At 59.6% G+C, this 26,696-nt stretch overlaps 1 protein-coding gene across 6 annotated transcripts in view; it reads left to right on the top strand.

The window, feature by feature from the left end:
* The window catches only part of SCUBE1 (signal peptide, CUB domain and EGF like domain containing 1), a 130,968-nt gene that overhangs the window by 88,798 nt on the left and 15,474 nt on the right, over positions 1-26,696 (top strand). For 4 of the 6 annotated variants that reach the window (XM_003125983.7, XM_084955060.1, XM_084955061.1 and 1 more), the window contains 9 exons: positions 668-784; positions 7,539-7,661; positions 10,137-10,253; positions 11,688-11,810; positions 20,436-20,555; positions 20,819-20,923; positions 21,877-21,993; positions 22,737-22,874; positions 24,715-24,918. In XM_003125983.7, the coding sequence (XP_003126031.7) occupies positions 668-784; positions 7,539-7,661; positions 10,137-10,253; positions 11,688-11,810; positions 20,436-20,555; positions 20,819-20,923; positions 21,877-21,993; positions 22,737-22,874; positions 24,715-24,918 (1,164 nt within the window). Of the gene's footprint in view, positions 1-667; positions 785-7,538; positions 7,662-10,136; positions 10,292-11,687; positions 11,811-20,435; positions 20,556-20,818; positions 20,924-21,876; positions 21,994-22,736; positions 22,875-24,714; positions 24,919-26,696 lie in introns of all 6 variants that reach the window. The other 2 variants (XM_084955063.1, XM_084955064.1) reach the window with 1 other exon arrangement.

The raw sequence follows: 26,696 nt of genomic DNA on the forward strand, positions 1-26,696 counted from the left end.
CCCCGGTGACCGGCCGTGCCAGCCCCTTCTCTGGGTCTGGGGAGGATCACTCTCGCCGCACGACGGCTCAGTGACCTCAGTGATGCCCCAGCCACTCTAGCCCCTTTGAATTCGCAAAAGAAAAAAAGCACTAGACTAGCTTCAAGCGGACAAAAAACAGACGCCTTCGGCTTATCCTTCAGTGAGAACAGATGTTGGGCTGAGAGCCTCATCAAGGTGATGGATGGTGTGTGAGCTCAGGGAACCTCTCCTTGCAGCTCCACGGCCAGGGCCACTAGCCAAGATGAATCAGGGAGCCCCAGGAACCACCAGTCTGGGTTTGGAGTTCAAATCCAGGTAGGGCAAGGGTGTAGGGATCTCTCCCTGGCACTTAGATACAGCCAGGCCGATCTCGGCACCCTGGTCCAGGCAGTAGGGCTGATCCCGCCCCGGCACAGCCCGCTGTGGTTCGCAGTTTTTCTGTCTGTCATCATCTTGGGGGGAATGGTGGTGGTGTCCCGTGTTCTAGATGGGAAGCCTGAGGTTCAGAGAGGCCCCACAGCTAGAGTGTATCAGAGCCAGAACTTGAACTCAGGTCTCCTGCCTTGGGAGAGCCCCCCACAACTGGGGAATGGTGGTGGCTTCTGTCCTCCAAGGAGACTGAGCATCTGTCTCTTTGCCTTCTCAGAGACGTGTGCAGTAAACAACGGAGGCTGCGACCGGACGTGCAAGGACACAGCCACCGGTGTGCGATGCAGCTGCCCGGTGGGCTTCACGCTGCAGCCAGATGGAAAGACATGCAAAGGTCAGTGCAAAGCAGGTCCCGCACCTGCTACTCCCTCTCCACCCCGCCCAGATGCGGGGATGGTGGGGGCTGCATGGTTGGGCTGGGCGTGTGACCACGTGTAGCTGTAGGGCTCAGGACAGTCAGCTGCCACGTGCATTTCTGTTGGAGAAGCCGGAAGAGGTGGGTCAGCGCCAGCACCTCCCAGCAGGGCTCAAGGGGACCCTGGTGCCGCCATATAGCAATAGGTTTAAGCAGGGTTCTGCTATCCAACAATGAGGCCGCACCCCGGGTTAAACAAACAGGGTGCCTCTACTCTGGGCTTCCAAGGCTGGCAGAGCCTCCTGGTGGCCTCTCCGGGGTGGGCAGGGCTGTTGCCGCCACGCACTCACCTTAGCTGTGGTGCGTGTTTCGATCTGGGAGCCAGCGAGGACAGGGCTCCGACTAGGATGGGAACATGGACACTGCGCAGCTCGCCTCTGGGGGAGGGGATCTCAACTGGGGGCTGAGGCTGCAGGAGGACCTCTGATTGCAATTAGGGACAGGCACTAGGGACCAGGGACGGGTCGGTCTGCTGGCTGCTGGAAGCCAGAGGAGAGTGAGCTTTCTCTCCCCGCGCTCCCCAACTCACCCTACAGTTGCTGAGGGGCCCCAGGGCACTCAGTCCTGTGGGGACCCCTTAGGGGAGGGGAAGCAAGGGGGCTGGGGAGCCAGGGCTGGCTGAGCCCTGGGACAGAAGGGGCCAGTCCTGCAACAAGGGGGCATCGAGGAGCCCAAGCGGCGGGCCTGGGGCGGTGACTCAGCTCCTGCAAAGCAGCGAGGTGCCGCCCTCAGCACCCCCAAGGCTCCAGCTCCCGTCCTGCCAAGGCCACTACCCTGTTCCTGCCACCCTGCCAGGAAGTGGCCAGGGCTGGAGGCCACGTGGAAGGGGAGAGAAGCTCGAACTTCCAAAGCCCAGTGGGTGAAAATATTTACAGCAGAGGCTTAGGGGGATTTTAAATAGTCCAAGAGGGGCTTTTTTAAGTCTGTAAAAACAGACAGCGTATGACTGCCTCTCCCGTCCCCTTTGCCAGGAAGAACCTGCTGATTATTGACAGAAATAACAGTCCTTCCACCCACTTGCTGGAAAGCAAAGCCCTTCTGTAGCCCCAGTCGGCCCACTCAGCACGAGATGTGTTCCTGGCGGGCAGGTGGGCAGGCGGGGCCAGTGCCAGGAGGCCTGGCCAAGGTCCATTGCTGACCCAGCCAGCAGTGTCACAGCAGGCCGGCCAGTTGCCCTTGGAGCCAGGACAGAAGGAGGTAGAATCAGGCCTCTCTGCCCCCACTCCAGGGCACAGTGCTGGCCCAGGACAGGAGGGGCCGGCCCCCGCTTAATTCCTGACGTGGGGCCAGGAGCACGCCCCTGAGAGCCGACCGTCTGGGCTGGAAAGGGGCCACGGCAGTCACGTGGCCCAGGAGGGGAACCCGGGGGGGGCTCTGACTGCTGCCCCCGCCCATGCCTTGGTGGCCCAAGGGGCACCTGGGATGGGAAGAGGTGTCTAGGGGAGCAGGCCGCACAGCCCCAGGCCCCCTCTGTGCTTCCTGCGCCCTCTGACCAGGGCGGCCCCTTTGCCTTAGGCAGACCTTGCTTCCCTGGAGCCAGGAAGTCTGCTTGGGCACTTGTGCCCCGCCCAGGTGGGTTCTCTGGGCTCCTCCTGGGTGAGTGCAGGAGAGGCCGTGAATGAAACAGTAATTCCTTGTCCCCGGGATCTTCCTCTGAGCAAAGGCAACCGATTTTCATTTTTAGACGTCACAGAGATAAGCATGTCTGCCAGGCCGCCTGGTGCTGAGTTGGAGAAGTTCAGCGAGGCAGGGAGCGAGGCCGGCCGGGGCTGGGCTGGGGGCTCAGGGAGGACGCAGGCAGAGGCTCTAGTCCGAGCAGATCTGGGCAGGACTGGGCGAGGCTGGCCAGGGGAGGCGCTGGCCCTGCATCCTGTGAGCCCCGGGGAGGCCCCAGCCACCATGGGCAGAGGCGGCACAGCCAGACTTTCATTTTGAGACAGTCCCTGCCACTGTTTGCCCGGGGGTTCTAGGCAGGGTCTGGAAGAGCCGTGTATCACCTGGGCTTGAGGTGACAGTGGCTTGGGCCGTGGGGTGACAGTGGAGGTGGGGAAGGGCAGTTTGGAGATTGTCATGGATATTAGACTTCGAGGATTACCTGGAGCTCCCACCATGGCTCAGCGGTAACAAACCCAACTAGTGTCCATGAGGACACGGGCTCGATCCCTGACCTCGCTCAGTAGGTTAAGGATCCGGCAGCGTCGCTGTGAGCTGTGGTGTAGGTCGCAGACACAGCTCAGATCCCACATTGCTGTGGCTGTGGTGTAGGCCGGAATCTACAACTCCGATTCCACCCCTAGCCTGGGAACCAGGTGCGGCCCTAAAAAGACGAGGGAAAAGAAAAGGAATTCAGGGGTTATGGGACTGGTGGAGAACTGCGTACTCTGACTGTCAGAACAGCTTTAAATCAGGGACCCCTGGAAACCAAGTGTTGACCTCCAGACCCCAGAGTTTGCTGTCTTAGAGCCTTGGGCTGACAGCCTGCGTTTCCCAGGGCCTGGTCGGAGGGGTGCTGGACAGGGGGCGAGGGCCAACCGAGGCCCTGGCCCTGGGTTCTAGCACCTCGGTCGGCGTGCACACCCCAGTCTTGGCAGGGGCCCACAGGAGGCTATCAAAGGGTCAGTGTTTCCTGAATGCCAGAAAGTTGTTGTCAAGCAAGACATGGCTGAAGGTCTCGAGAAATCCAGAGCCTGGACAGACACGGATCACGGGGGCAGGCGGGGGCAGGCGTGGGCAGACATCAGGGGCAGGGGCGTCCGCAGGATCTGCCCCAGGCCCTTGCTTCGCCTGCAGGGTGTGGACAGTGCAGGGTCCAGTGTCAGGGCTTCCTGTTTGGCGCTGCCCCCGCGTGATACTGGGCAGCGGGCGCCATGCTAAGTGGCCTTTCTCAGAGGAGGGAGGTCTGGGGCCTCAGCTCCCTGAGCTGGACCCTGGATTTCCTCAGGGACACCAGCCCTCCCCCACCACCTGCCAGAACAGTCTGGGAGAAGCCCCAGCCCCTGCCTGTTTGCTTCCCTCCCCCACCTGCCTCTGCCCACGGGCCCTGCCCCCTAGGCTGCCCTAGGCTGATGCCAGCGCCCTCCCTCTGCTGCCACCCAAAACCTTCACCCACGCGGCCCCTATGCACCAGGCTGTGCCCCTCATGGGCCGGGCAGAGGAGGACAGAAACAGTCGTTCCGTGTGTCCCAGGGTTCAGCCTCGCCCTTCCCACAGCCGCACTGATGTGCAGGCGTCGGGGGCTGCGGCGTATGTTCCACCGGGTGGTCCAAGACCCCCCCTCTAAGCCACCCTGCCCTCCCACTCACTCGTTCACTCATCCACTCGTTCGGTGCCCTCCTGGCAGTCCCTCTGTGCAGGCCACGTGCTGGGCCCCCTCACCCGCCCTCTCATCCCCCTGAGGGCAGGTCCTGGGACCTGGAGCAGCTCACTCTGGAGAGAAGGTCACGGAAGGTTTCCCCAGAGGGCGGCTGCCCCCGGGCAGGGTCGGGTGGGGCTGCCACGGCGGGAGCCAGGCCTGCAGAGGCCACGGAGGGGAGGGCCGGAGCCCCTGCAAAAGGCTCCTGGGACCATGGTGGGGGCTGCTGACCGCCTGGCCGGGGTAGGTGGGAGCGCAGTGGAGAAGGAGGGGCGTCTCGGAGGGGTGGGAGGTGGAGAGGGGAGCAGAGGCTCTTCAGAGCGAAGGCTGAGGAGTTCCCTTGGTAGCTCAGCAGGTTAAGACCCCAACATAGTGTCCGTGAAGACTCAGGTTTGATCCCTGGCCTCGCTCAGTGGGTTAAGGATCCAGCACTGCTGTGAGCTGTGGTGTAGGTCCCAGATGTGGCTTGGATCTCTAGCCTGGGAACTTCATATGCTAGTACAGCCCTAAAAAGCAAAAAAAAAAAAACAAAAAACAACAAAGGCTGGGGCCTGTATGAGGCATCGTCCCTCTGGCCTTGGGGCTGGAGCTGGGGTAGGGGCGCGTCCCACACTCTGACCCCCGGGCAGCCCACTTCACTGGCCTGGGCCTCAAGCAAACATGCCTCCCACCGCCTGTCTGGTTGCCCTGACAGCCCCTTAGCCGACGTGGCCAGATGGGGAAGAGGATGGGATTCGGGGGTTCCAGAAGGCCGGAGGCATTCCTAAGGAGGCGAGCCCCTTCTGCACCCTCAGTCTTAATAGATGATGCTGGAGAGGTGCCTTCAGCAGCCCCGTTTGCAGACAGGGAACCTGAGGCTCAGAGAGGTGCCTTTCCCTGCCTGGGATCACAGAGCGGCTGTGCAGAGATGCGAGGGGCCTCTGTTCTCCCGCCAGAGGCATCTAGCTAGCATCTCCCCATCTTCCTGTAGTCCCAAGAGTGGGGCAACAGAGATGCCCAAGCTGCTGTCTTGGAGCGGCCCTCGCGGAACTCGACGTCTGCTTTCTCTGGGGGCTGCCAGGCCAGTGTGCTGCACTGGAGGGGCCCGAATTTGGAGACGGCTGAGCTGGGCTTGAATCTGGCTCCTGCGCTGTCAAGTGGGTGACCTGGCCTCAGTTGTTCCGGCCATCCCCTGAGACCTCGCCAGAAAGTGCTTGGCTTGGTCACCACGCCAGGTGGTGCCCAGTGGGTGCAGTGACCACCAGAGGGTCCTGCTGCTTCCTCCGGAGCATGAGCTCATCCTTAGGCAGCTTTGTTCCTGAAACATGGGCTTCGGAGCCCATGCAGAATTCTCAGCCGAGCAGCGTCTGTCTTGGGCAGTCATTTCAGCGCAGACACTTAGAGCACCTCCAGCGCTGGGACAGGTGCAGGCCCCAGCTGACGCGCAGCAGCCGGTGTCAGAGCTGGGCCGGCGAGCCCACACCCCAGCTGCCTGCCACCTCGGGTCCCCCCTTCCCATCTTCCTGGCTCCAGAATCGCCAGAACACACAAACAGAGTGGGTCTTTGCGGTGAAGGTGCCACAGGGAGGCCAGCCAAGGGCGAGCGGATGGTGGGCACGTCTGCTGGGTGTCCACGTTCCGCGGAGCCCAGTCCCACCCCAGCCTCCACGGGAAAGGGGCTCTAGGACCTGCCCCTGCCAGACTGGCTGTGCCTGTTCCCCTCCCAAAGTCTCTTGAAAATTGCCTGCCTGGGGATTTCAGCCTTGTTCTCTTTAAATCCCTGTTTTCCTAGTGTTTAGTGGGTTTTATTTTAGGCTGGGGGGCATTCTGTGGGAACGCAGCCTTGGGGCTTTCCAGCAAGTGTCAAGTGCAGCCTGTTTGCTTTAAAGAAAAGAATTGGGTGAGAGCAGCATGGTGAGAAGCTGAGCCCGAGACTGGGGTCATTGGAATAGGACCAGGTCTCCTCTGCGGGGCTCAGTGAAACGGGGACAGACTGACCTTGCTCCCACTCAGGCCAGGCTCAGCGGGTGCTGGGATCTGAGTCAGCATCTCTGCTAAGATGTGGCCAGTGGCCAACACAGAAAAGTCCTGTCCCAGAGTTCCCCTCGTGGTGCAGCGGAAACGAATCCGCGTAGGAACCATGAGGTTGCAGGTTCGATCCCTGGCCTTGCTCAGTGGGTTAAGGATCCAGTGTTGCCGTGAGCTGTGGTGTAGGTCAAAGATGTGGCTCGGATCCTGCGTTACTGTGGCTGTGGTGTAGGCCAGCAGCTGTAGCTCCAATTAGACCCCTAGCCTGGGAACCTCCACATGCTGCAGGTGCGGCCCTAAAAAAAAAAAAAAAGAAAGAAAAGTCCTGCCCGCCTCCATGGCTTCCTTTCGGCCCCTCCAAAGCCGGGTGAGAACACCATCCTAAAAGTCATCTTCTGCTTCTGTTTCCAATTGCTGGGTCGGGTAGGGCGGTGACCAGCCTGGGGGTCGCAGGGCTGGGCCCAAGAGGAACTTGGAGTAAGAAGAGACACCTCAGGGACAGGGTCTCTGACAGCTTGGTCTGCCAGACCAACGGGGGCAAAGCCCAGATGAGCAGGCAAGGAGGGGAGGGAACTCACTGGGAGGTGAGGCGCCAGCCAACAGACCAGGCTGTGCGGAAGAAGCTCCCGTCACTAGAGGTGTGCAAGCAGAGGCTGACTGGCAGGGATGCTCGGGAGGGGTGGTGCCAGGTGACATTCAGGGCACAGTCACAGCTCATGAAATGCTGAGAGAAGAAACAGCTCAACCCCACCTGCAGGCACGGGGAGGAGGAGCAGGAGGAACCAGGCTGGGAAGTGAGGCAGCCGGACACCTGCCTCCCCATCAGTAAAACTGGACTTAAGAGTTGACTGGGCACTGACAAAGCTCCAGCACCTTAAGGACATTATTTCATGTCGTCCTCCTGGTGTTCCTCCACGCAGGGGCGCTTCTGACCCTTACTTTGCAGACAGGGAGCCAACTCCAGGGGCCAGGTGGCTTGCCCAGAGCCCCGGTAGTTTGCCCAGAGCCCCAGGTGGGGAAGCAGCCTGCCCGCTCCAGCCCTCCTTGCCCTCCAGCCACCTGCAGAAGGAGAGGGCACGGGGGACGTCATTGTCCCTGCTGTCTTGCCTGGCACTGCAGGCATGGGTTCCCCGCCCTTGTATTCGCAAATGCCAGGGTCCCCCAGTCTAAGGGGGCGGCTGTGCTCAGCTGGGGGACCCGAGGCAGCCCTGGGCCGCGGGCAGCAGGACAGTTGTGGGGGAGGGGTGCTGGGCCGTCGGTCCTGCCCCTGGGGTCGAGCCCACTCTCCTTGCCTCCTCCCGCCGGGCTCCGCAGACATCAACGAGTGCCTGGTCAACAATGGAGGCTGCGACCACTTCTGCCGCAACACCGTGGGCAGCTTCGAGTGTGGCTGCCGGAAGGGCTACAAGCTGCTGACCGACGAGCGAACGTGCCAAGGTGAGCCCCGCGAGCCCCGGCGCTCAGCCCTCCTCCTCGTGGACCCCCAGCGTCCCGGGTTCACCCACGCTCCTGGGAGGAGAGGCGAGCGTGGGGTGGGGCTTGTCCACCGACTGGGCGGGGCCCGAGGGGTTGGGCGTGGTTTTTCCGTCCGCCTGTGCCCTCGCCCTCCCTGCCTTCCCCGTCCTTAGTGATTCCAGGAGCCATCAGAAGCCGCCCAGTCCACCCTCTCCCTGTTACAGGTGGGAAACTGAGGCCCAGGAAGGGATAAGCATGCATCCCAGGTGGCACAGCCAGTGTCCCATCGCTGGTCCTGCCCCGCCCCTCGCGGTGGCCCCCAGGCCGCCTTCGGTGGCTCCAGAGGTGCTGCCACCTGGTGGAAGGCGTGGTGCATGGCGGGCGCTTTCCAACAGCCCTTCCCTAGGGTCTCTGGGGTCTCTGGGCGGCCGCAAGGAACAGGGGGAGTGGGAGGAGCGATCTGGGCAGAAACCAAGAATCACAGCCCAGGACAAGTCGCGAAGACGTCCTGGATGCAGAGAGAGAGCCCAGGGGAGGGGCAGGGGAGAGAGCGGTCAGGGAAGGCGCTGTGGGGCAGGGAACGTGAGTGAAATGCTTGAAGGATGAATACACGTCTTCCAGACGCAGCAGAGGTAAACCCATCCAGGAAGGGGCGCCGTTTGAGGGGCTGAGGCGGTTTGAGGGACCGCAGGGAGCCCCGTGGGGCCTGATGAGGTCATTGGGCCGGAGACAGCTTTGGGAAGACGGGCAGAGGGAGAGGCCGGGGTGTGCTGGGGGTGAGGAGGGGCTCAGTGCAGTTCACTCGTTTCCTCTCCACGTGGTCCCAGGAGTCCCAGGCTGCACGTGGCGGAATCTTGGCATGGGGCTCACAGCCTCTTGGAGGCTGGCCTGGGTCAGCAGGAGGCCCTGAGGGGGCAGGGAGGTGCTCCCCCAAGGTGGCCTCACCCCTGGGAAGGGAGGCTCCCTGGCCAGCCCACCCTGGGGCGATCACGTGACCTGAGCCAGTCACTCCCCTCCCTGAGCTCAGCCTCTGCATCCACGCATCCGTGGTCGGGCAACCTGGTCTGTCTTCCTGTCAGGGCACCAGGGCCCCTTGGGAGCACGGCAGCTGTTCAGGCCCCGATCAAGGCTCCTCTCACTTGACTCTTGTTTCTCTGTCTGCCTGTGCGCTCTGTGAAGGGCCGAGGGAGGGCCCTTGACTTTGCCTCCCGAGCTGCCCTGTGGGAGAAGCGGCTGTCGTCCAAGGAGGAGGTGGTGGCAGGGCTCTGGGCTCCGGGCTCCAGGCTCCGGCTGAGCTGCTTCCATCCTCTCCCTGACACCTCTCTCCCAGGCCCTGGGGCTCTGGCCCCACCACTGCTCCAGCACAGCCCCTGGGTCCCCAGCTCCGGCAGGGAGGGATCTAAGCTTCACTGCTTGGCCCTCAGGGCCCTAGGAATGGGGCCCCCAGGCCACCCCTGGACCCCTGAGCACCACACTATCCCCAGGAAGCCTTTGCCTGGAGTGCCCTTCCCCCACACTCACGCCTTCATTCCCGATATGAGGTCTCAGGCTCATCCTTCACAGTCTCACCCAGGTGCCAAAGCACCAGGCATCTTCCCAGATCCCCCGTGGGGCAGTCGCATCCTCCTTTGAGCACCCACAGTGTGAGTCCTTCCTCGTGCCAGCGTTGTTCGTACACATCTATAGCCATGGGAACCAGTGTATTCAAAGACAATTCCAAATGCCGTGCCCACAGAGAGACAGGGCAATGTCTGCCTTGCCCTCAGGACCCCCATCAACCGCCCCACGGGCCCATTTTCCCCAGAAATTATGGCCAGGTCAGACTTGTCTCCTGTGAACACGTGGTTCGGCTTCTCCTTTCCAGGAACAAGCACTGTGTGACCGTCCCTCTTTCCCTTTTCACGCTGGCCGCCAGGGTGGTCAGAGTCAAATTCCACAAACGCTCAAGGCTGTTTTGTTATTCCTTACAAGTAGCATCCACCCCCCCCACCCCCACCCCACCCCCTTCCATCTGTGCTGTTTTCCTTATCTTCTAAGGGACAGTTGGGGTGACGGGAGAACACGCTTCAGGCAGCATCCGAGAGGTCTCTTTTCATGTCCCCGTTCAGCCACTTCTGCAGGCCAGCCCTCTCTTCCCTACAGGTGTGGAGTAAATACCTGCCCAGCCACACCCGGAATGTAGGTGTCAGGATGGCCGCGCTTCGTCGTAATCCCCTCTACACAACATAGTGCACCCTTGCCGCCTCCAGGGAAGATACGAGGAAGCATGGGGGGTGGAGGCAAGATAGAAAATCGCGCAGTGACAAGAAGCCTGGCATTCACTGTGGGTCAGCTGTGTGCTGAGGCTTGGGACGTGGGACTGTCCATGCACACGTGTTGTTGAGTGGCTGAGGGACAGGCTGTGCCGTCCCCCACGCCTGAAACTCCTCCCCAACTTGTCTCCCTGTGGCCTCACAGACATCGACGAGTGCTCCTTTGAGCGGACCTGCGACCATGTCTGCATCAACTCCCCGGGCAGCTTCCAATGCCTGTGCCACCGCGGCTACACGCTCTACGGGACAACCCACTGCGGAGGTCTGCAGCTCGCCCGCCAGGGCCACCTCCCCCCAGAGGCACGCGCCCGGCCGCACGGCCACCTGCACTGCACCCCACACCCAACCCTGACCTTGACTCTGACGGGCCCGGGAGGGACTGGCGGGCAGAGGGGCTCAGCCAAGGGCAAGGCAGGCGGGGGAGGGGGGGATACCCAGCAAGCATCCCCTGGGCACCAGGCCTCAGCCAGCTGCGGGGACAGGCCCAGAAACAGCAGGTTCGGGGAACCCCAGGCCAGAAGGGAGGACAGTCTCCACACAGTCTCCCCCAAACAGCTGGTTCCAGTGGGAGGGGCTGACAGCGGAGAAGGGTGGAGTATGGGGAGAATGGGGCATCCTAAAAGGAGGAGTGTTCGGGTCACGGCGAGGGGAAGCGTGTCAGAGGGGTCAGCAAGTGCAAAGGCACTGAGGCAGAGGGAGCCCCGTGGGGAACTGGTGCCTGGTGGGAGACGCAGAGGGGTACAGGGCCTCGTGAGCTGCTGGGGGCCTTGTACTTTTATTCCCAGTGTGATGAGGAACCACTAGAGGGTTTAAGCCAGGATGTGACACAGTCAAGTTCATGTGAGGAGATCCCCGTGGCTGCTCCATGTTTAGGAGAGTGGAACCAGGGCACCAGTGGGGACACAGCCCCAGTCTTGAGAGCTGTTGGAGTTCAGGCAGTGTGGGGAGGGATGGGAAGACATGGAAGGTTCCAGAGGTATTTAGGAGCCACGGATGGGAAGACATGGAAGGTTCTAGAGGCATTTAGGAGCCACAGATAACGGGGCGAAGGTAGGGGAGTCAAGAATGGCCCTAGGGTCCATGTCTCTTCCTTTCCTGTGACCTGGGGGAGCCACACTTCGGGTGCTGGGCAGCTGTGAAGGTTGGGTGGGCTCAGACACAGCTGGTGCTGGAGGTAGGGGGTGGCTCCCGGGCGGAGCTTCTGGAGGGGCTCCCCAAAACCTGGCACTGGCTTCCCTGGGCCTGCTGCTCTCCACCTGCAGGTCTTTGGCCCCAAAGAAGGCAGGTCCTCACCGGGGGCTCGCTTCCGTAAGGGCACAGCTGAAGTCCTGCAGGGAGATAAGGCCTTGGGCCCCGGGGCCCCTGTGCCTCATCCCCTGCCCACAAGACCTGACTGCAGCTTTACTTTGTGCCACTTCTCTGCCCTCCCGCACGTCTGGGCACAGCTGGTCAAGTTCAGCAGACCCCTGAGGTTCCTGGGGGAGGGATGTGTGTCCGTGTCTGTGAGAGCCCTGTGTGTGCGCCAGCTCACGGGTATGTCTCGTGTCTGCATCCAGTGACAGTGTCAGGCTGGGGTCAGGGCCAGGGGATTCCCTGCCCCCATCCCGGGTGGGTCCTGCCCTGCCAGCCCCGAGGGTGTGGCCTCGGCTGGCCCGTCCAGCCCCCCTCCTGCCCTTACTCTCGCCTCTGCTTCCAGATGTGGATGAATGCAGCATGAACAACGGGAGCTGCGACCAGGGCTGTGTCAACACCAAGGGCAGTTACGAATGCGTCTGTCCCCCGGGGAGGCGCCTCCACTGGAACCAGAAGGACTGCGTGGGTGAGTGCCCTGGGGCGAGGGGACCCCCCCAAGAAGGGCCTAGGCACCAGCTCCTCCCCTTCCCCCTGGTGCCTGGCCAGATACTGGTGAGAATGAAGGCTTAGGAAGGAGAGGAACACAGGAGGGCTCGCTTGGTGTCAACACAGAAATGGACTTGCGGGGGTGGGAGCAGGGAGATGGAGTCTGGGGGTCAGTGTGCGCAGCCAGAGCTGTGGGCGCAGGAGGAGCTGGCACGTGGGGTGAAGTGTGGAGGCCTCAGTTGCCCCAGCTGCCCTTGTCCTGCCAAGGACACTGGTGGGAGACGGAAGGTGGGTACACGGGTGTAGCAGCACAGAGCCTGGCCTGGGAAGCGCCGAGTCTCCCCAGTGTCCAGCTGGGGGAGCCTCCTGGAGAGCGCGGGGTTCGTGCGCCCTCTGCTGGTGAGCTCTGGTACTTGGGGCACCTCTAGGCTGAGCACCTGCAGTCCCCGCACTGGTCAGTTCCATAAACACACATGGACTACCCGCCATGTGCCGGGCCTATATGTGTGCTAGGGCTGTGTCCCCAGAACGGCTCTCAGGTCCTTGCCCTGCTGTGCTCTCACGTCCCCAGGGCCACCGGAGGTGAGCCTTTTAAATCCAGGACTTCATCCCTCTTGGCTCAGAGCCCCCCAGAGATTCCTCTTCATGCAGAAGCAAAGCCAGAGTGCCTGGAATGGCCCAGAGGCTGCTCCCCCTGACCTGATAGCCCTTCCCCCCAAGAGCACCCCGTGCCAGCCTCCCTGACCTTGCAGGTGCGGTTCCCAGGGCTCAGCAAGAGCCACACATAGTCCTCTCTTAGCCTGGAGGACCCACCTTACTGACCACATACCCAAAGCAGCAGCCAGCCCCCTCTGCACTCCCTCCTGCTGCTCAGCCCCCCCCCCACCTCCCCGCTCAGCGCCCCCCACGGCTCCTCACACCACCTAACACACTATGTGTATCACAGACTCCTGTAGGGGTTGTTGCTCTGTTCTCCCTGAACACACACTCTGCACACCTGAGCAGGTGTTTTTGCCGGTCTTATTCCCTGCTGCACCCCCAGCAGGGAGAACAGAGCTGAGCACTCATAGGCACACGGTATTTGTTGAATGAATGAACGAGAGTATTGAAGAATGGATACCGTCACTTAGTACCTGAAACCAAACCGCTGAATTTATTGCTGTGTGATACTTTTATTATGATTTATTACTCTGTTCAAGCAGAGTCTTGCTGAGCAGAGTAAACCACTGGTCTTGTCTGGAGTTTGGGAGGAGCGTGTCCACGGTTGTGTCGGTGGGGGGCAGCATGGGCTGCGGTCAGTTTAGGAGCAAGCTTTGCAGGGCACCGAGGGAGACCGGCTGGACACCCATCTTAGTAGCCTGATCACTGAGCGAACCGGCCACCAGCTGGCCGACTTTCCAAGCCCAGGGCCATCCTCGGTTGAGTGGCTTCCTGAGGTGTGTCCACGGGTTGTTAGGGTCGTGTGGGGTCTGGTGTTTCCTCATGACCAGAGCTGTGGGGTGCAGGCTCTCTAGGGATTTGGGGACGTGGTTTGTTTTTAAGTCTCAGTCTCCTTTTTGGTCCCTCCTCTGTCAGAGCTGCAGAAGAAGCCACCAGGGCTTGGCCAGGTCTCCCCGCTGCCCCCACACCAGCTCTGAGAAGAGTTCCTGGTGGAGGGCTGCCCCTTGAGTCGCTGTCGGTCAGGGCGGTTTTATCCCATTTTTGTCTCTAAGCCATGTGGCAGGACTGTGACCACACACAAGCAGCTGGCTGATACTTAGGACAGCAGATGCGAAATGATGCGACAACCAAGGGTGGCCAACGGTACCACTAGAAGGTACTGGAAGCCCTCTAGAGCCACGGTTTAAGAGTTCCCAGGGCTGACCGGAAGAACCGGCCCACCAGCCCCCCTTGTGCACAGAACGCAGTGGCCCTCTCACGTAGCCTCAGTGTAGACTGTTCTGCCTCACCTCCGCTGTGGATCCAGGTTCAGAAGGAAGTGCTGGCAGAGGCACAGACTCCCCATGGAGAAAACCCACAATCATACCGTCGCCCGTGGCTGTGCCCTGGGCAGTCAGACTGCTCTGTCCTGCCCCCAGACCCCGCCCTAGGCCGTGCTATTCACTGTGTCAGCCAGAGAGAGGGGCGCATTTTTGATGACCCCCGGCGCTGTCCCATCCCCTTGGCTGGAATCAGAAGCTTCCGCCCTCTGCTTCACCAGGTATCATTATATCCGCTGGGAGGTGGTGGACTTCCGCTGCTTTGCAAGGTTCACGGAGGGTCCTGGGGAGTCGTTCACTCGGAACCATCCCAGAGCCGCCAGGCAGCCGTAGCTGGAGGGCCCGGGGTGGGGCGCACGCGGGTGGTACTGTCTGTGGGTGTGGTTGTGACAAACAGCCGAAAGCCAGACAGCCGAATCCACCTCTCCCAGGACCTCTTCCTCCTTTTAGGGACTGTCTGCAAAGAGAATCGTCATGAGGCTTGTGCGACGCCCTTGGGAGGCCCGATGCAAAGAGTTGGGATGGGGCGCAGAGCCCGGGTCTGGGTGCGTCAGCATCTGTAGGGGAACCTGCTGGGAGAAATCGGAAGCACACAACCTGAAGCGCACAGGGCGGGGGGATGAAGATCACGGGTGTGCTGGGAGGGTATGGAGACCGGTGGTCGCAAACCTCTAGGAAGATGTGTCCCAGTGGTTGCGGACACAGCCTCTCCACCTCTGTGGTCCTCGGCCGGTTCTGAGAACCTTGAGTCACAGTCGATTTCGGTGAACGCTGCTTGTGGAGGGTCTCTGAAGAACCTCAGTGTAAGACCTCTAAATGGTGACGTGCCAGTAGATTCCGAAATTTTTATTTCTATTTTTCAAAAAAAAAATAGGGGTAGTAAAGGCAGTAAAATTTCTACATAATCGACAAATAACTCACCCAGTAAAATGTGTCTGCATGTTACTAAATAAATAAGTTGGACTGTCCCAAATAGGGAACACAAAATCTAATGGTATTTTACCTCCTGTGAGGGCTGTGGTTGTTTTCAGTGAAACACTGTTTCCATTCATCCGGAGAGTAGACATCCTATTACTTTTGCATATTTGTAACCCATGAAGACGTCCCCTGGGGCTTGGCTCGGGTCCATGTCCCATATTCAGGCTTTCCCCGGGATGCTGAAGGTCACAGCCACACCGTGAATGGGACATGTCCTCTACCACCCTAGAAAAGCTTCTGACCAACGATGTCTGCTGTCACAGCCAGTTTGTCCCCACGGGATGGGTTGTCTTAGGGAGGATGTTAGCAGACATCCGAGCGACGAGCGAGGTGGTCTGGCGGTTCCAGGAGGCCGTCCGGCTCCCCCAGCGATCAGCCTCACCGTGTTACAACTGAGCATCCCCTGCTCCGTTACAGACGAGGGAGGGAGTGCAACAGCGCGCGTGCGCGATGAGCCCCGGGCCCCTCTTTCCTGGGAAGTCCTTGCCGGAGGACTTGGGTCAGCACAGCCTCTTGAGCGGGGCGACCTGCGAGGCACGTCCTCTCTTTCCACCTTCCCCACGGTGGGCCTCTGCGCTCCAGTTACGCGCAGTAAACCTCTCTGTGTCCGAAGCTGTCCGAAGGTGTCGGAAGGCGTCGGAAGGCGTCGGAAGGCGAATGCTTCCGCGCGCATGCGCAGTAACCCTTTACTCGTCCCCTAGTGTACGCTCCAGATGGCCGCGGGTTCGGCCCCAGTGAGCCCCTGAGGACTTGATTCTAGCCTGGGTGGTTCCTGCATGCCCAGTTTGGGTCTATCGCTCTTCCTTTTGTTTTTTAATTTTATTAACAGCTTTTTTTTTTTTTTTTTTTCCCAGATAGAAATTATATACCAGGTACATCACCCATTTAGGGTACAGTTAACAGAGTTTCATATCATCCCAGGGTTGTGCGACCACGAATCTATTTTAGAGCATGTTCAGGACTCCCCAGAGATACCTCCCCGGCCGCAGCCCTCACTCCGCATTTTCCCTCCAGCCCCCAGCCCCCGGGCAACCGTAACCTACTTTTGCCTTTTATGAATTGACCTCTTCTGGACCTTTCACCAGTGGGATGCAGTATGTGGCCTTTTGTTTTTGGGGGTTTGTGGGGATTTTAATAGGCACATGTGTAGACTCTGTTTTCCCCTTTTTTCAAAACGTTCAAGTATGGTTGATTTAATGGCCTTTGTGACTGGCTTATTTCTTGTAGCTTAATGTTTTCAAGGTTCATCTGAACCGCGGCGTGTCAGTGCTTCGTTCCTCTTTATTGCCGAGTTAGAGTCCACCGTAAGATTTTGTCTGCCCATTGGTCTGTCCGTGGACCTCTGCGCGTGCCTGCTTTTGGCTCTTAGGAACAACGGTGTGCGAACATACATGTACAAGTTCTGTGCAGACTTGCTTTCATTTCTCTTGGGCATATTTCTGGGTCTCATGGTAACTCTGTGTTTCAGTTTAGAGGAACCGCCAGACTATTTTCTAAATGGCTGCTACATCATTTTACGTTTCCTCCAGGAGGGTGTAAGGATTCTGGTTTTTCTACCTCCTCACCAACGTTAGTGCTCATCTGACTTTTTGATTATAGCTCATCTGAGTGGGTATCAAATGGTCCCGTTGTGGTTTTATTTGTTTTTCCCTGGCAGCTGATGATGTTGACTGTCTTTCGATGTGTCTGTTGTCCATTTGCTTCTCTTCTTTGGAGAAATGTCTATTCAGGTCCTTTGCCTTTTTTTTTTTTTTTTTTTTTTTTTGTCTTTTCTAGGGCCACACCCACAGCACATGGAGGTTCCCAGGCTAGGGATCTAATCGGAGCTGCAGCCACTGGCCTACACCACAGCCACAGCAACTCGGGATCCGAGCCGCGCCTACGACCCATACCACAGCTCATGGCAACACCGGATCCTTAACCCACTGAGCAAGGCCAGAGATCGAACCCGCAACTTCATGGTTCCCAGTTGGATTTATTAACCACTGTGCCACGACAGGAACTCCCCTTTGCCCATTTTTAATTGGGTTATTTGTCTTCATCATTCAGGTGTAAGAGTTCTTTGTATGTTCTAGATACAAGTCCTTTATTAGACATAGGATTTGCAAAGATTTTCTCCCATTCTGGGAGTTGTCTTTTCAGTTTCTTGATGGTGTCTTTTACAGCACAAAAGTCTGTAATTTTCATAAAGTTCAGTTTATCTCTTTTCCCTTGGGTTGCCTGTGTTTTCTGTGTCATTTCTAAGATATTGTTCATTGCCTCTTCCAAGTTCACAGCAATTACACCTGTTTTCTCCTGAAATTTATGATCTTAGCTCTTACATTTAGGCTCTTGATGCATTTTGAATTAATTTTATAATTTTAATATGGCATGAAATAGAGGTCCAACTTCATTCTTTTGCCTGTGGCTCTGCAGGTGTTACAGCATCATTTGCTGAAAGGACCATTCTTTGTTTCCCTAGACTTATCTTGGCGTCCTCTTGCAATCAGTGCATGGGTCTGTTTCCAGACTCAGCTCTGTCCCATTGATCTGTTTGTCCTCTTGTGTGCACCCCACTGTCTTGATTACTGTAGCTTGACAGTAAGTTTTTAAATCATAAAGTGTGAGTTATCCTACTTTGCTTTTCATGTTCAAGATTGATCTGGCCATCCTTGAACTGCCTTTGAATTTCCATATGAATTTAAAAACCTCTTCATTTTTAAGATAAGCCCCATTCACAAGCAGTACGAAGTCGGGCATTGGTGTGGAGCATCCAAAAGATCTGGCCTGGACGTGAACGCCTCGCAAGTACAGACACACCGAGACGGGCCTGTCCGTAGGAAGAGGAGGAGAATTGGAGAAAGGACCCACGCTCAGTGTCACTTCACTGACAAGCACTGCGTGTGGCGCCCTCAGACTGCAGGTGGTTCTAGTACAAGATCTGAAGGTGTTTCAGCTACTGAGCCAAGGCTGTGATTGCTCTGAGGCAAGGAGGACAGGCCTCGGTCTCGGATGCTCCCCGCGTTGTTGAGTTTGTCCTCTGAGAGCCTGGCCTAACCTTTGCATCTTGATACAAACACACACACATACACACACACCCCCAAGTTTATGGCAGTCTGGGAAGACTCAATCTGAACGCCTCCTGGGCTCTGCTCCAGTTGTTTTTCTGATGTTCTGGAAGCTTTGCCCCAGGGATTCTGTTTTTCCATCACACATAAAAGAAGTATGTTTAGGCTCTCAACAGCTATAATTTAAATCCTGTGTGGGAGAATGTTTTCAGACTTCTAAAAATAACCTCGGAGGTCCCTTGTGGCTCAGCAGGTTGAGAACCTGACATAGTGTCCATGAGGATGCAGGTTCGATCCCTGGCCCCACTCAGTGAGTTAAGGATCCAGCATTGCTGTGGCGTAGGCCAGCAGTTGTAGCTCCCATTCGACCCCTAGCCCCAGAACTTCCATGTGCCATAGGTGCGACCCTAAAGAGAAAAAAAAAAAAAAAAAAAAAAACCTTTTAACTTAAAAATTGAAAAAAATTAAAATAATGTCTTGGAATTCCCCAGTGGCTCAGTATGTTAAGGATCCAGCATTGTCACAGCTGTGGCAAGGGTCACTCCTGTGGCACAGGTTCCACCCCTGGCCAGGACTTCTACATGCTGTGGGCCCGGCCGAAAAACAAAAATAAAAATACCTTCTTAGGTATATTTTAGCTGGCAGTCCCATTTGCAGAGTGGAGCCCGCCCCGCTCTACACGCAGGGGCCTTAACCTGGAGAGGCAGGCCTGTCTCCCAACAAAGATCCCAGCCGGGGACCTGGCGAAGAGTGAGCCGCGTTAGCGAGTCCCCCTTCGCCAGGGGTTTCCATAAAGCAAGCGCATCGAGGTCATGGCCCCTCAAGCCCTTCTTCCCTGTCCGTTTTCAAATGCGCCTCTTCTTACCTTCTTTCATGTTCTCTCCCAACCAAACTCCTAATGTAAGGCGCAGGTGCATTTTTCCTTTTTTTTTTTTTCTTATTGGCAGTCGGTTCGCCCTCTTGCTTGCTTTTCAGGTGACTTTAAACTTTTCTCAAGGGCTCCGATGTTCTGTGGTGGCGGGAGTCCCAGTATCTGTGGTGGAGTCGGCGACTTCCCCCCCGTAGCCCGCTCCCGCCCACGGGACCGGGTCCGAGTCACGGGCGCTCCGAACTCACAGCGCAGGCGCAGTGCAGGTCCCATCGGCCTGGCGGCTGCTGCGCAGGCAGGAAGGGGAGTCTGCATCCCAGCAGCACCCAGCCTGGGAAGCACCGCCTCTGCGGTGGACGGGCGCCAACCTGAGCTTGCCTGGGAGGAGATGCTCCCCCATCGCTAGAAGTTGCTGGCTGCCAACATGGCCCGAGAAATGGCCCCGGGAAAGGATCCATCCGCGCTTCGCACCCTGTGAGTCCGCACGAGGACACGCGGGCCTGCAGAGGCCCAGGGCGCTCTGCCCTTCCCGGCGGGGCCGCCCTGTGCACAGGAAAGCCGTGCAGTCTGTCCACAGTTGTCGCCAGTCCTTCCGAGAAAGTTAAGAGCGAGTACAGGGACCTGTTGAGAGCTAACGTCTCCCTTGGTCGTCGTGGGCGTTGCCCTCCTCCCTTCCTGCCCTCCTTCCTTCCTCCCCTCTCTTTTCTGAGCCCAGCACGCACAGGTTCCCCGGCCAGGGATTGAACCTGCGTCACAGCAGTGACAATGCCAGGTCCATAACCCATTGAGCCACCAGGAAACTCCTTTTTTTTTTTTTAAATCCTCCTGTTTCCTAACCAGTGAGAACACCGGTTCTTACAGAGGCCCTTTTGGCTTGTGTTATCGGCAGGTGTTCGCGTTCCTAGTTTCTTGATTCTTTGGCAACAACGGACTTCTGGTCGTGTGCTTACTTGGGGGCCAGATGTTTCATCTGGAGGGCCATGAGTTTGTTTCTATTTCCATTATTTACTTTCTGAGACTCCCTGAACATGCCCAGCCACGTGCTGCCGATCATCCACCGGGCTTACTGTCCCAGCTGAGGCCCCCATTCCAGCCTGTTCCGTGGGGCGACTCCACCGTTGCCGACAGGCTCAGAGCACAATGCTTCAGAGGCAGGCGCCGTTGATCAGTTAGATGGTTCTATAAGATCAGTTCTGATGTCTGCCTCGACTTTAGAACCGTCAGTCTTTTCCTAGGAGTCTGGGGAGTTTTCTAATGCTCAAAAGATAAACACACGAGACACTGAGACTCGGTTCTGGATCTCTTCCGACACCTAATGATGTGCCTGGTCTGCCCCAGAGAGGGGTTCGCAGTGCCCCTCCCGTGCTTGGAGCTTGGTCACTGCCAAGAGCCTATGTCCATTTTCAGCCCTTTCTGTCCCCAGATGGCTGTGGACACCGGTTCTGGAGGACCCAGCCCTGCGCTCAGTCTGGGCCTGGGGTGTGAACCTACTCACAGATAGCCTGAACAGGTGTCGGGGGAAGGAGGGGACAAGCCGGCCCTCTAGAACCAGTGTCCCCCCATATCCAAATGAAGGTGGACCCCGCCATCTGCCAGCCCCCTGCCACCAAGACGGTCTGGCCAGAGGACGGAGGTGTGGTGGGAGATCCTGTTGGTCCCCGATCAGGAGCCCTGCCGGCTCCAGAAAGCCCCCCAGGTCCCTGCAGCCTCTCTTGTGTCTTCCTTCTCCTCAGAGACGGGCAAGTGCCTCTCCCGAGCCCAGGCCTCACCCCAGGCCCAGCTGGCGTGCAGCAAGGCGGCCGGAGTGGAGGTCTGCTCCCTCTCCTGCACCACCCACACGCTCTTCGTGCCAGGTACCCTGAGGCCGGGCCCCAATGGCTCGGGGGGAGAGACCCCCTCCCTGGGGTCCAGTCCCTGCTCTCCAGGAAAGGAGCCCACCCCCAGCCCTGGTCACTCTCAAAAGTTCAGCAGACCCATTCCCGCCCAGCCACTCAGCCCGTAGCCGTGCAGAAGCGTCCTGACTTTCCTCCTACTCAGGGGCTCCTCTGAGGCCCCAGGATCCAGGGGTGTTGGGAGGGAGAAGCACCGGGCCCCTCTCACCATGGCCTCTCCGCAGACTCGGACAACGGCTACAGCCTGAGCTGCGGGGTCCGAGGCCTCCAGGGCAAGTCTCCACAGAAGCGCAACGGCACCAGCTCCAGCACCGGGCCCAGCTGCTCAGGTAGTCAGTCCCTGGCCAGTCCACACCACCCGCACCCCATGTCCCCTTGACTTTGCGTCCAGCACCAAGTCCAGGGTGGAGGGAGGGCATGGCCCAGGGAAGAGCCCCCAGCCCAGGGCCTGCCTGCTATGGTGTGGGGTACTGGGGAGCCAAGAGCAGGGCCAGGATCTAGAGCCAGCAGGCTGCAGGCTGAGTCCCCACCCAGGGGCAGAGGAGCACGGAAGGGCCCTTCCAGCTCCAAGGCTCTGGGCTGCGGCTCCAGAGTCATTTAGTGACCCTAACGTGCCGTGAGTCTTTGGAGTCAGGTTCAGTTTCAGTGAAGTGGGTCACGCCTGCTGTGGCCGTGAGGTTGTAGCAGCGCCCACAGTCAGAGCTGCCCTGGAGGGCCCTGGCCCGGGAGCACTGGAGGCCTGACAGCCCCGTGCCCTTTGGGCCGGTCCTGGTCAGCAGGGCACAGCCCACTCCCCTGCCAGAACTTTTCCTACGAGGATGCTGGAGTTAGCGATCTGTTCACTGATCACTAAGCGGCTGTGATTCTTTCCTGCAAGCTTGTGATTTGCTCTTTGAAGGAATCCGCAGCTCTGAGCGTCGTGTTATTCGAAGCCCCTTTTCCTTCCTTGCGCCCCTCTCTCTCCAGCTCTGCCCCCTTCCCTGAAAGCACGAGCCACGTGAACTGGCTTAGGTGGTGCAGGAGGAGCGGGAGGCTTGCCTTTCCGCCTCCACAGAGGACCTCTGGCTGGACGGCCCCAGGCTTGACCTTGACCTTGACCCCACTGTCCACACTCTCGCCTTCTCAGCGAGAGAAAAGGAAGCAGAGGTCCGCATACCCCAGCTCCCGGTGACCTGGTCCCCCCACAGCCCCTCACCCTCAGGCACACCCTCCCCAGCCCCCGGCCCCCCACCTCCCTGCCCACAGGAGAGGCCACCACCTGGAGGGGTTGGGCTTTCCCCAGGTGCCCCCGCCACCCTCATCCGGCAGAAGGCCCGCTTCAAGATCCGAGACGCCAAGTGCCACCTCCGGCCCCGACCCCGGGAGCCAGCGAAGGAGGCCCCGAGGCAGCTGCTGCTGGGTGAGTGGGCCACCCTGGTGTCACCCAGACAGGGGCGGTGGGAGGTCCCCGTGCCTGAAGGCTGGGAGCTCTGGGTCCAGTGGGACTGGGTTTCCGAGGGTGAGGGCCTCTCTTCATCCCCACCTCCGTGGTCCCTGAGCCCCAGGAGTCACGCCTGGCGCACCGTAGACACGTGGTGTCCCTGGGGAAGCAGCCAGCCTTTGAGTGGAAGACGAGTCCCCCAGCAGCCAGGGGGCCATTGTCCCCGCCTCACCCTGGCCGTGTCCGTGGACGGCTCACAGGGCTCCCTCAGCGGCTCTTTTGAGTGAGGGTGGCCAAGGAGCTTGTTCCAGGCTGGGCGAACAGGAGGGCTAGGCGAGCGGGGCCGGGAGGAGAGCATCCGGGCTCTGCGTCCATGAGGACTCCCGAACCCCTTAGAGGGTCCTCCTCAAATCTGAGACGCGGGCACTAGGCAGGCCTGACCTGGGCCGAGTCGCCCAGAGCTGGAGCCACACAGCCTCGCTGAGGAAGGTGTGCCGATGCCTCGGCCACAGTGGCGTGATGGGCTCAGCCGGGCTGGCACAGGCCCTGCTCAGCCGCCAGCCCCTCGCGAGGCCCTGGCCTTCTGCAGCCTGCTTCCCCCTCTGCCCGCGGGCTCCTAGGCCAGGTGGGCCCTGGCCAATGTGGGTCTGTGTGCAGGGCAAGGTGGGGCCCCGCTCCCTGCCCCGCGCCGCTTGTGCCACAGTCGTCCCTTCCTTGTCCAGAAAACTGCCATGTGACTTTCGTGACTGTCAAGTGTGACTCCTCCAAGAAGAGGCGCCGTGGCCGCAAGTCCCCATCCAAGGAAGTGACCCACATCACAGCAGAGTTTGAGGTTGAGGCAAAGATGGAGGAGGCCTCAGGTGGGTGGGGGGTCCGTCCCCTCTTGAGGTGCCGAGGGGACAGCGGGCTGGGAGGGCTGGCAGGGGTCTGCTGGGCCACAGCTGCTGGGGGTGGAGGCCAGCCAGGCAAGCAGAGGAACTGGCAGGCGTCAGTGCTGAAGCCGTAACACAGCTGCCCAGGGAGTTCCCTAGTGGTCTAGTGGTTAGGAATCAGCGCTTTCCCTGCTGCGGCCCAGGTTTAAGCCCTGGTCTGTGAACTGAACATCAAGCCGTGGCCTAAAAATTAAAAACAAAAAAAAAACCCAGCTGCCCAGCCCAGGGTAGAAGAGGAGGCCCAGGGGCCACAAGAGGAGCAGGGCCAGGGCCCGCAGTGACAGCCACAACACTTCTCCCTACCTCTGCACGCCCTCACTGGGCCTGGGAAGGGCTCATGTCTGCAGCCTCCCCAGGGCAGCTGAGCCAGAGACCTGTCTTTCTCAGGCTCCAGGAGGGGCTCATGGAATGTTGACCTGTTTTTTTTTTTTTTTTTTTTTTGTCTTTTTAGGGCCGCACTTGAGGCATATGGAGGTTCCCAGGCTAGGGGTCCAATCAGAGCTGTAGCTGCCGGCCTACACCACAGCCATAGCAACGCAGGATCCGGAGCCGCGTCTGCAACCTACACCACAGCTCACGGCAACGCCAGATCCTTAACCCACTGATGGAGGCCAAGAATTGAACCTGTGTCCTCATGAATGCTAGTCAGATTCGTTTCCGCTGAGCCACATGGGAACTCTTGGCCTGTGTCTCATACCAGCGTTCCCCTCCGGGCTGTGAGGGAGGGTTGAGTTGTTACAGAGGAATGGAGATATAGCAGCAAGTGTGCACTGTGGCCCCGGACTCTGGAAAGAGGGGACAGGCCTTGGACACTAGAAAGAGGGGACAGGCCCTGGTCCCGGCCCTGGCAGCACTCCCAGCCACGGGGAGGCAGCTGCCACACAAAGTCCCCAGGGCCGAGGTAGGTGCTGGATGGAGGGCACATGAGAACCAACAGGGCACAGCGCTGGGGCTCTCCCCATGAGCGGGGCCCAGGAATCTTCCCCAAAGAGGCCCATTGGGACCAGGCTTGAAATCAAAGTCCAGGGGAGGGATGGCATCCTGGCAGAGGGAACAGAATAGGCAAAGACACAGAGGTCAGAGGGAGCAGGATGCAGGAAGCAACGAGGAGGAGTTCCCGCTGTGGCTCAGCAGGTTCGGAACCCGAGGATGCAGGTTTGATCCCTCGGTTCGCTCAGTGGCTTAAGGATCCCTGTTGCCGTGAGCTGTGGTGTAGGTCACAGATGCGGCTTGGTTCTGGTGTGGCTGTGGCTGTGGCATAGACAGGCAGCTGCAGCTCTGATTCAACCCCTGGTAGGAACTTCCACATGCTGCAGGTGCAGCCCTTAAAAAAGGGGGGGGAGGGGAGGATGGCAAGAAAGTCGAGTTCACAGTGAGTGTCGGGTTGCTGGGGGTTACGGCTGGCACGGCAGGCAGGGCTGGACCACAAGGGGCCTTGGACCCAAGGCCAGAGAGCTGGACGTTATCTTGGAGACACTGCGGCCTCGAGGGTTTTTGAGTGGCAGGAAGGGCACCCATCAGGGAGTTGTGCCCTGGGGAGGGCTATGTTGCAGTGGCAGAGGCCTGCTTTCTACCCAGACCTGCTGTGTGGCATCCAGCAGCTCCTAGCTCTCGGACCCTCAGCCTCCTCCTCTGTCAGATGTCTGCAGCCACGTGCCTCAGCCTGGGAGGCCGCAGGAGGCCCAGCTGGCACAGCGCCTGGCCAAGGGAGCCTGGGTGGAGAGGCTGCCCCTGGGGCATATGCGATATGGTCTCGCCACCCCTGCAGACACCTGCGAGGCCGACTGTGTGCGGAAACGGGCGGAGCAGAGCCTGCAGGCTGCCATCAAGACTCTCCGCAAGTCCATCGGCCGGCAGCAGTTCTCCGTCCAGGTCGCAGGCACCGAGTACGAGGTGGCCCAGCGGCCAGCCAGGGCCCTCGAGAGCCCGGGGACGTGTGGCACCGGCCAGGTGCTGCAGGACGGCAAATGCGGTGAGTCCCTGCCCACAGCCACTTAGGGTCGCTCTGCCGACGTGCTCTGTCCTTGTTTCTGCATGTGACCCAGGTAAACAGCCCACTACGGGAGATGGACATGGGGGTGGGGGCGGGGAGAGCTGGGGGCCTGCGGAGAAGCTGTCACACTCAGATGGCTGTCACTTAAAGAGCACTCCGCTGGCGCAAGCCCTGGGCCAGGCTCTCACTCGTCAGACATGTGACCCTCCACAGTCCTGAGAAGGGGTGGGCCAGGGAGGGCCCAGGCCAGCAAGGCCACAGCCGAGGGCATGAAGGGCGTGGGGGCCAGTCTGCGTGGTAGAGAAGGCTTCCCAGAGGAGGCACATGGGAGCTGAGAGCAGAGCGAAGGTCACGTGAGGCAGGGAGCACCCAGGGATGCGGTGGCACTGCGGGCAGCAGTGAGGCCACAGCAGGGACCATGGGCCCTGGTGAACAAGGCAGGGACCTGACCAGCGCCCCGAGCCTGGCCCTTTGAGAGGGGATCAGTTTAGAGACAGGCCAGATGTTGATGCTGTCAGGGTCCTTGTCCTCACGGGGTTGACAGTAACATGGAAAGAAGACAGACCGCCAGCAAGTGACGCGCCAAGTGGCAGGATAAGGCCCTGGCCACTGCAGTGCTGCTCGGAGTGGTGGGAACCGCTGGACCACACTAAGCCGGGGCAGCCCCACCTGCCCTCCCTACTGGGCCCAGTGGAGGGGGGCCAAGCCAGAGATGGCGGGGCCTGGACCAGGTGGCAGTGAGAGAGGCAGTCCAGGAGGAGATGGAGCCACACCCTGGAGAGGGGGCTCGAGGACAGCTCCGGGAGTTAGGGCCACTTCGGCAGAGGTGGCATCATTTTCTGACCTGAGAAAAACTTGGGGGAGAGGGGTTGGCGGAGGCAAGGGCTTCGACTTCATCTACGTGAAGGTGTCGACTAAGGGGCCGCCAACCCGCAGCGCAGAGCAGAGCCGGGGCCAGAGACCCAGCCCGGGAGCCGCTGGAGAGGGGCGGGTTGGGAGTGTGGGGAGGGGCGGGGAAGGCGCCGGAGTGGGCGCTGCCACTCTGTTATTTTTGATGACTTATTTGGAAACCGTTTCAAACTTGCGAAAACATTGCCAGGCAGGACAGAGAACTCCCACGTGTCCTTCCTCCAGACGCCCCCGGCGTGGCCCCTTTACAGCCTCGCTCCGTCATGCTTTCCCGCGTGCGTGCGTGCGTGCGTGGGGCGTGCGGGCGCGGCGCTGACATCACCACGCCGTCCGCACGCCCCGTCAGGTTTCACCATCTCTTCCGACAGCCTCCCTTTCCTCCCCAGCACGCGAGTTACATCCAGTGGTCGTGTCTCCGCAGATCCTCCCTCCGGAGCAGTTCCTTTCCCTGCCTCTCCACCCTTGGCCGTCCCTACGTTCTGTAGAATGACCCTGGCTTGCTGAGTCTGCTGTTTCCCGGGGACCCCACGCAGGCCTGCCCGCGCCCCACTCTGCCCTCCAGCGCCCCCGCAGGAGGCACGGGGTATCGACCCGGCCCACCCCTGGCTCCTCACCTCCCTTCACCCTTGTCCCTCTGCGACCCAGTAGGATTTGATGGGCAGGTGTTTGAATTCACACCCACATCCTGCAACTCATCAAACGTCCACCCACCGACAGCCGCCAAAGCAGCCACATTCGCTGTTGTTGCCCAGTGGGTTGTATCTCCGTCAGCACTTCTGCACTAGGGGCATCCCAGCATAAGAAAGCGGTTCCCTTGTCCCGCGTGTAGGTGTGTGTGCGTTTGCGTC

The sequence above is a fragment of the Sus scrofa genome, chromosome 5 (assembly GCF_054392235.1).
Source record: "Sus scrofa isolate SSC_HxYL_T2T_F1_AM1 chromosome 5, Sscrofa_HxYL_maternal_Yorkshire_Landrace_v2.0, whole genome shotgun sequence".
Lineage (NCBI taxonomy): Eukaryota > Metazoa > Chordata > Mammalia > Artiodactyla > Suidae > Sus > Sus scrofa.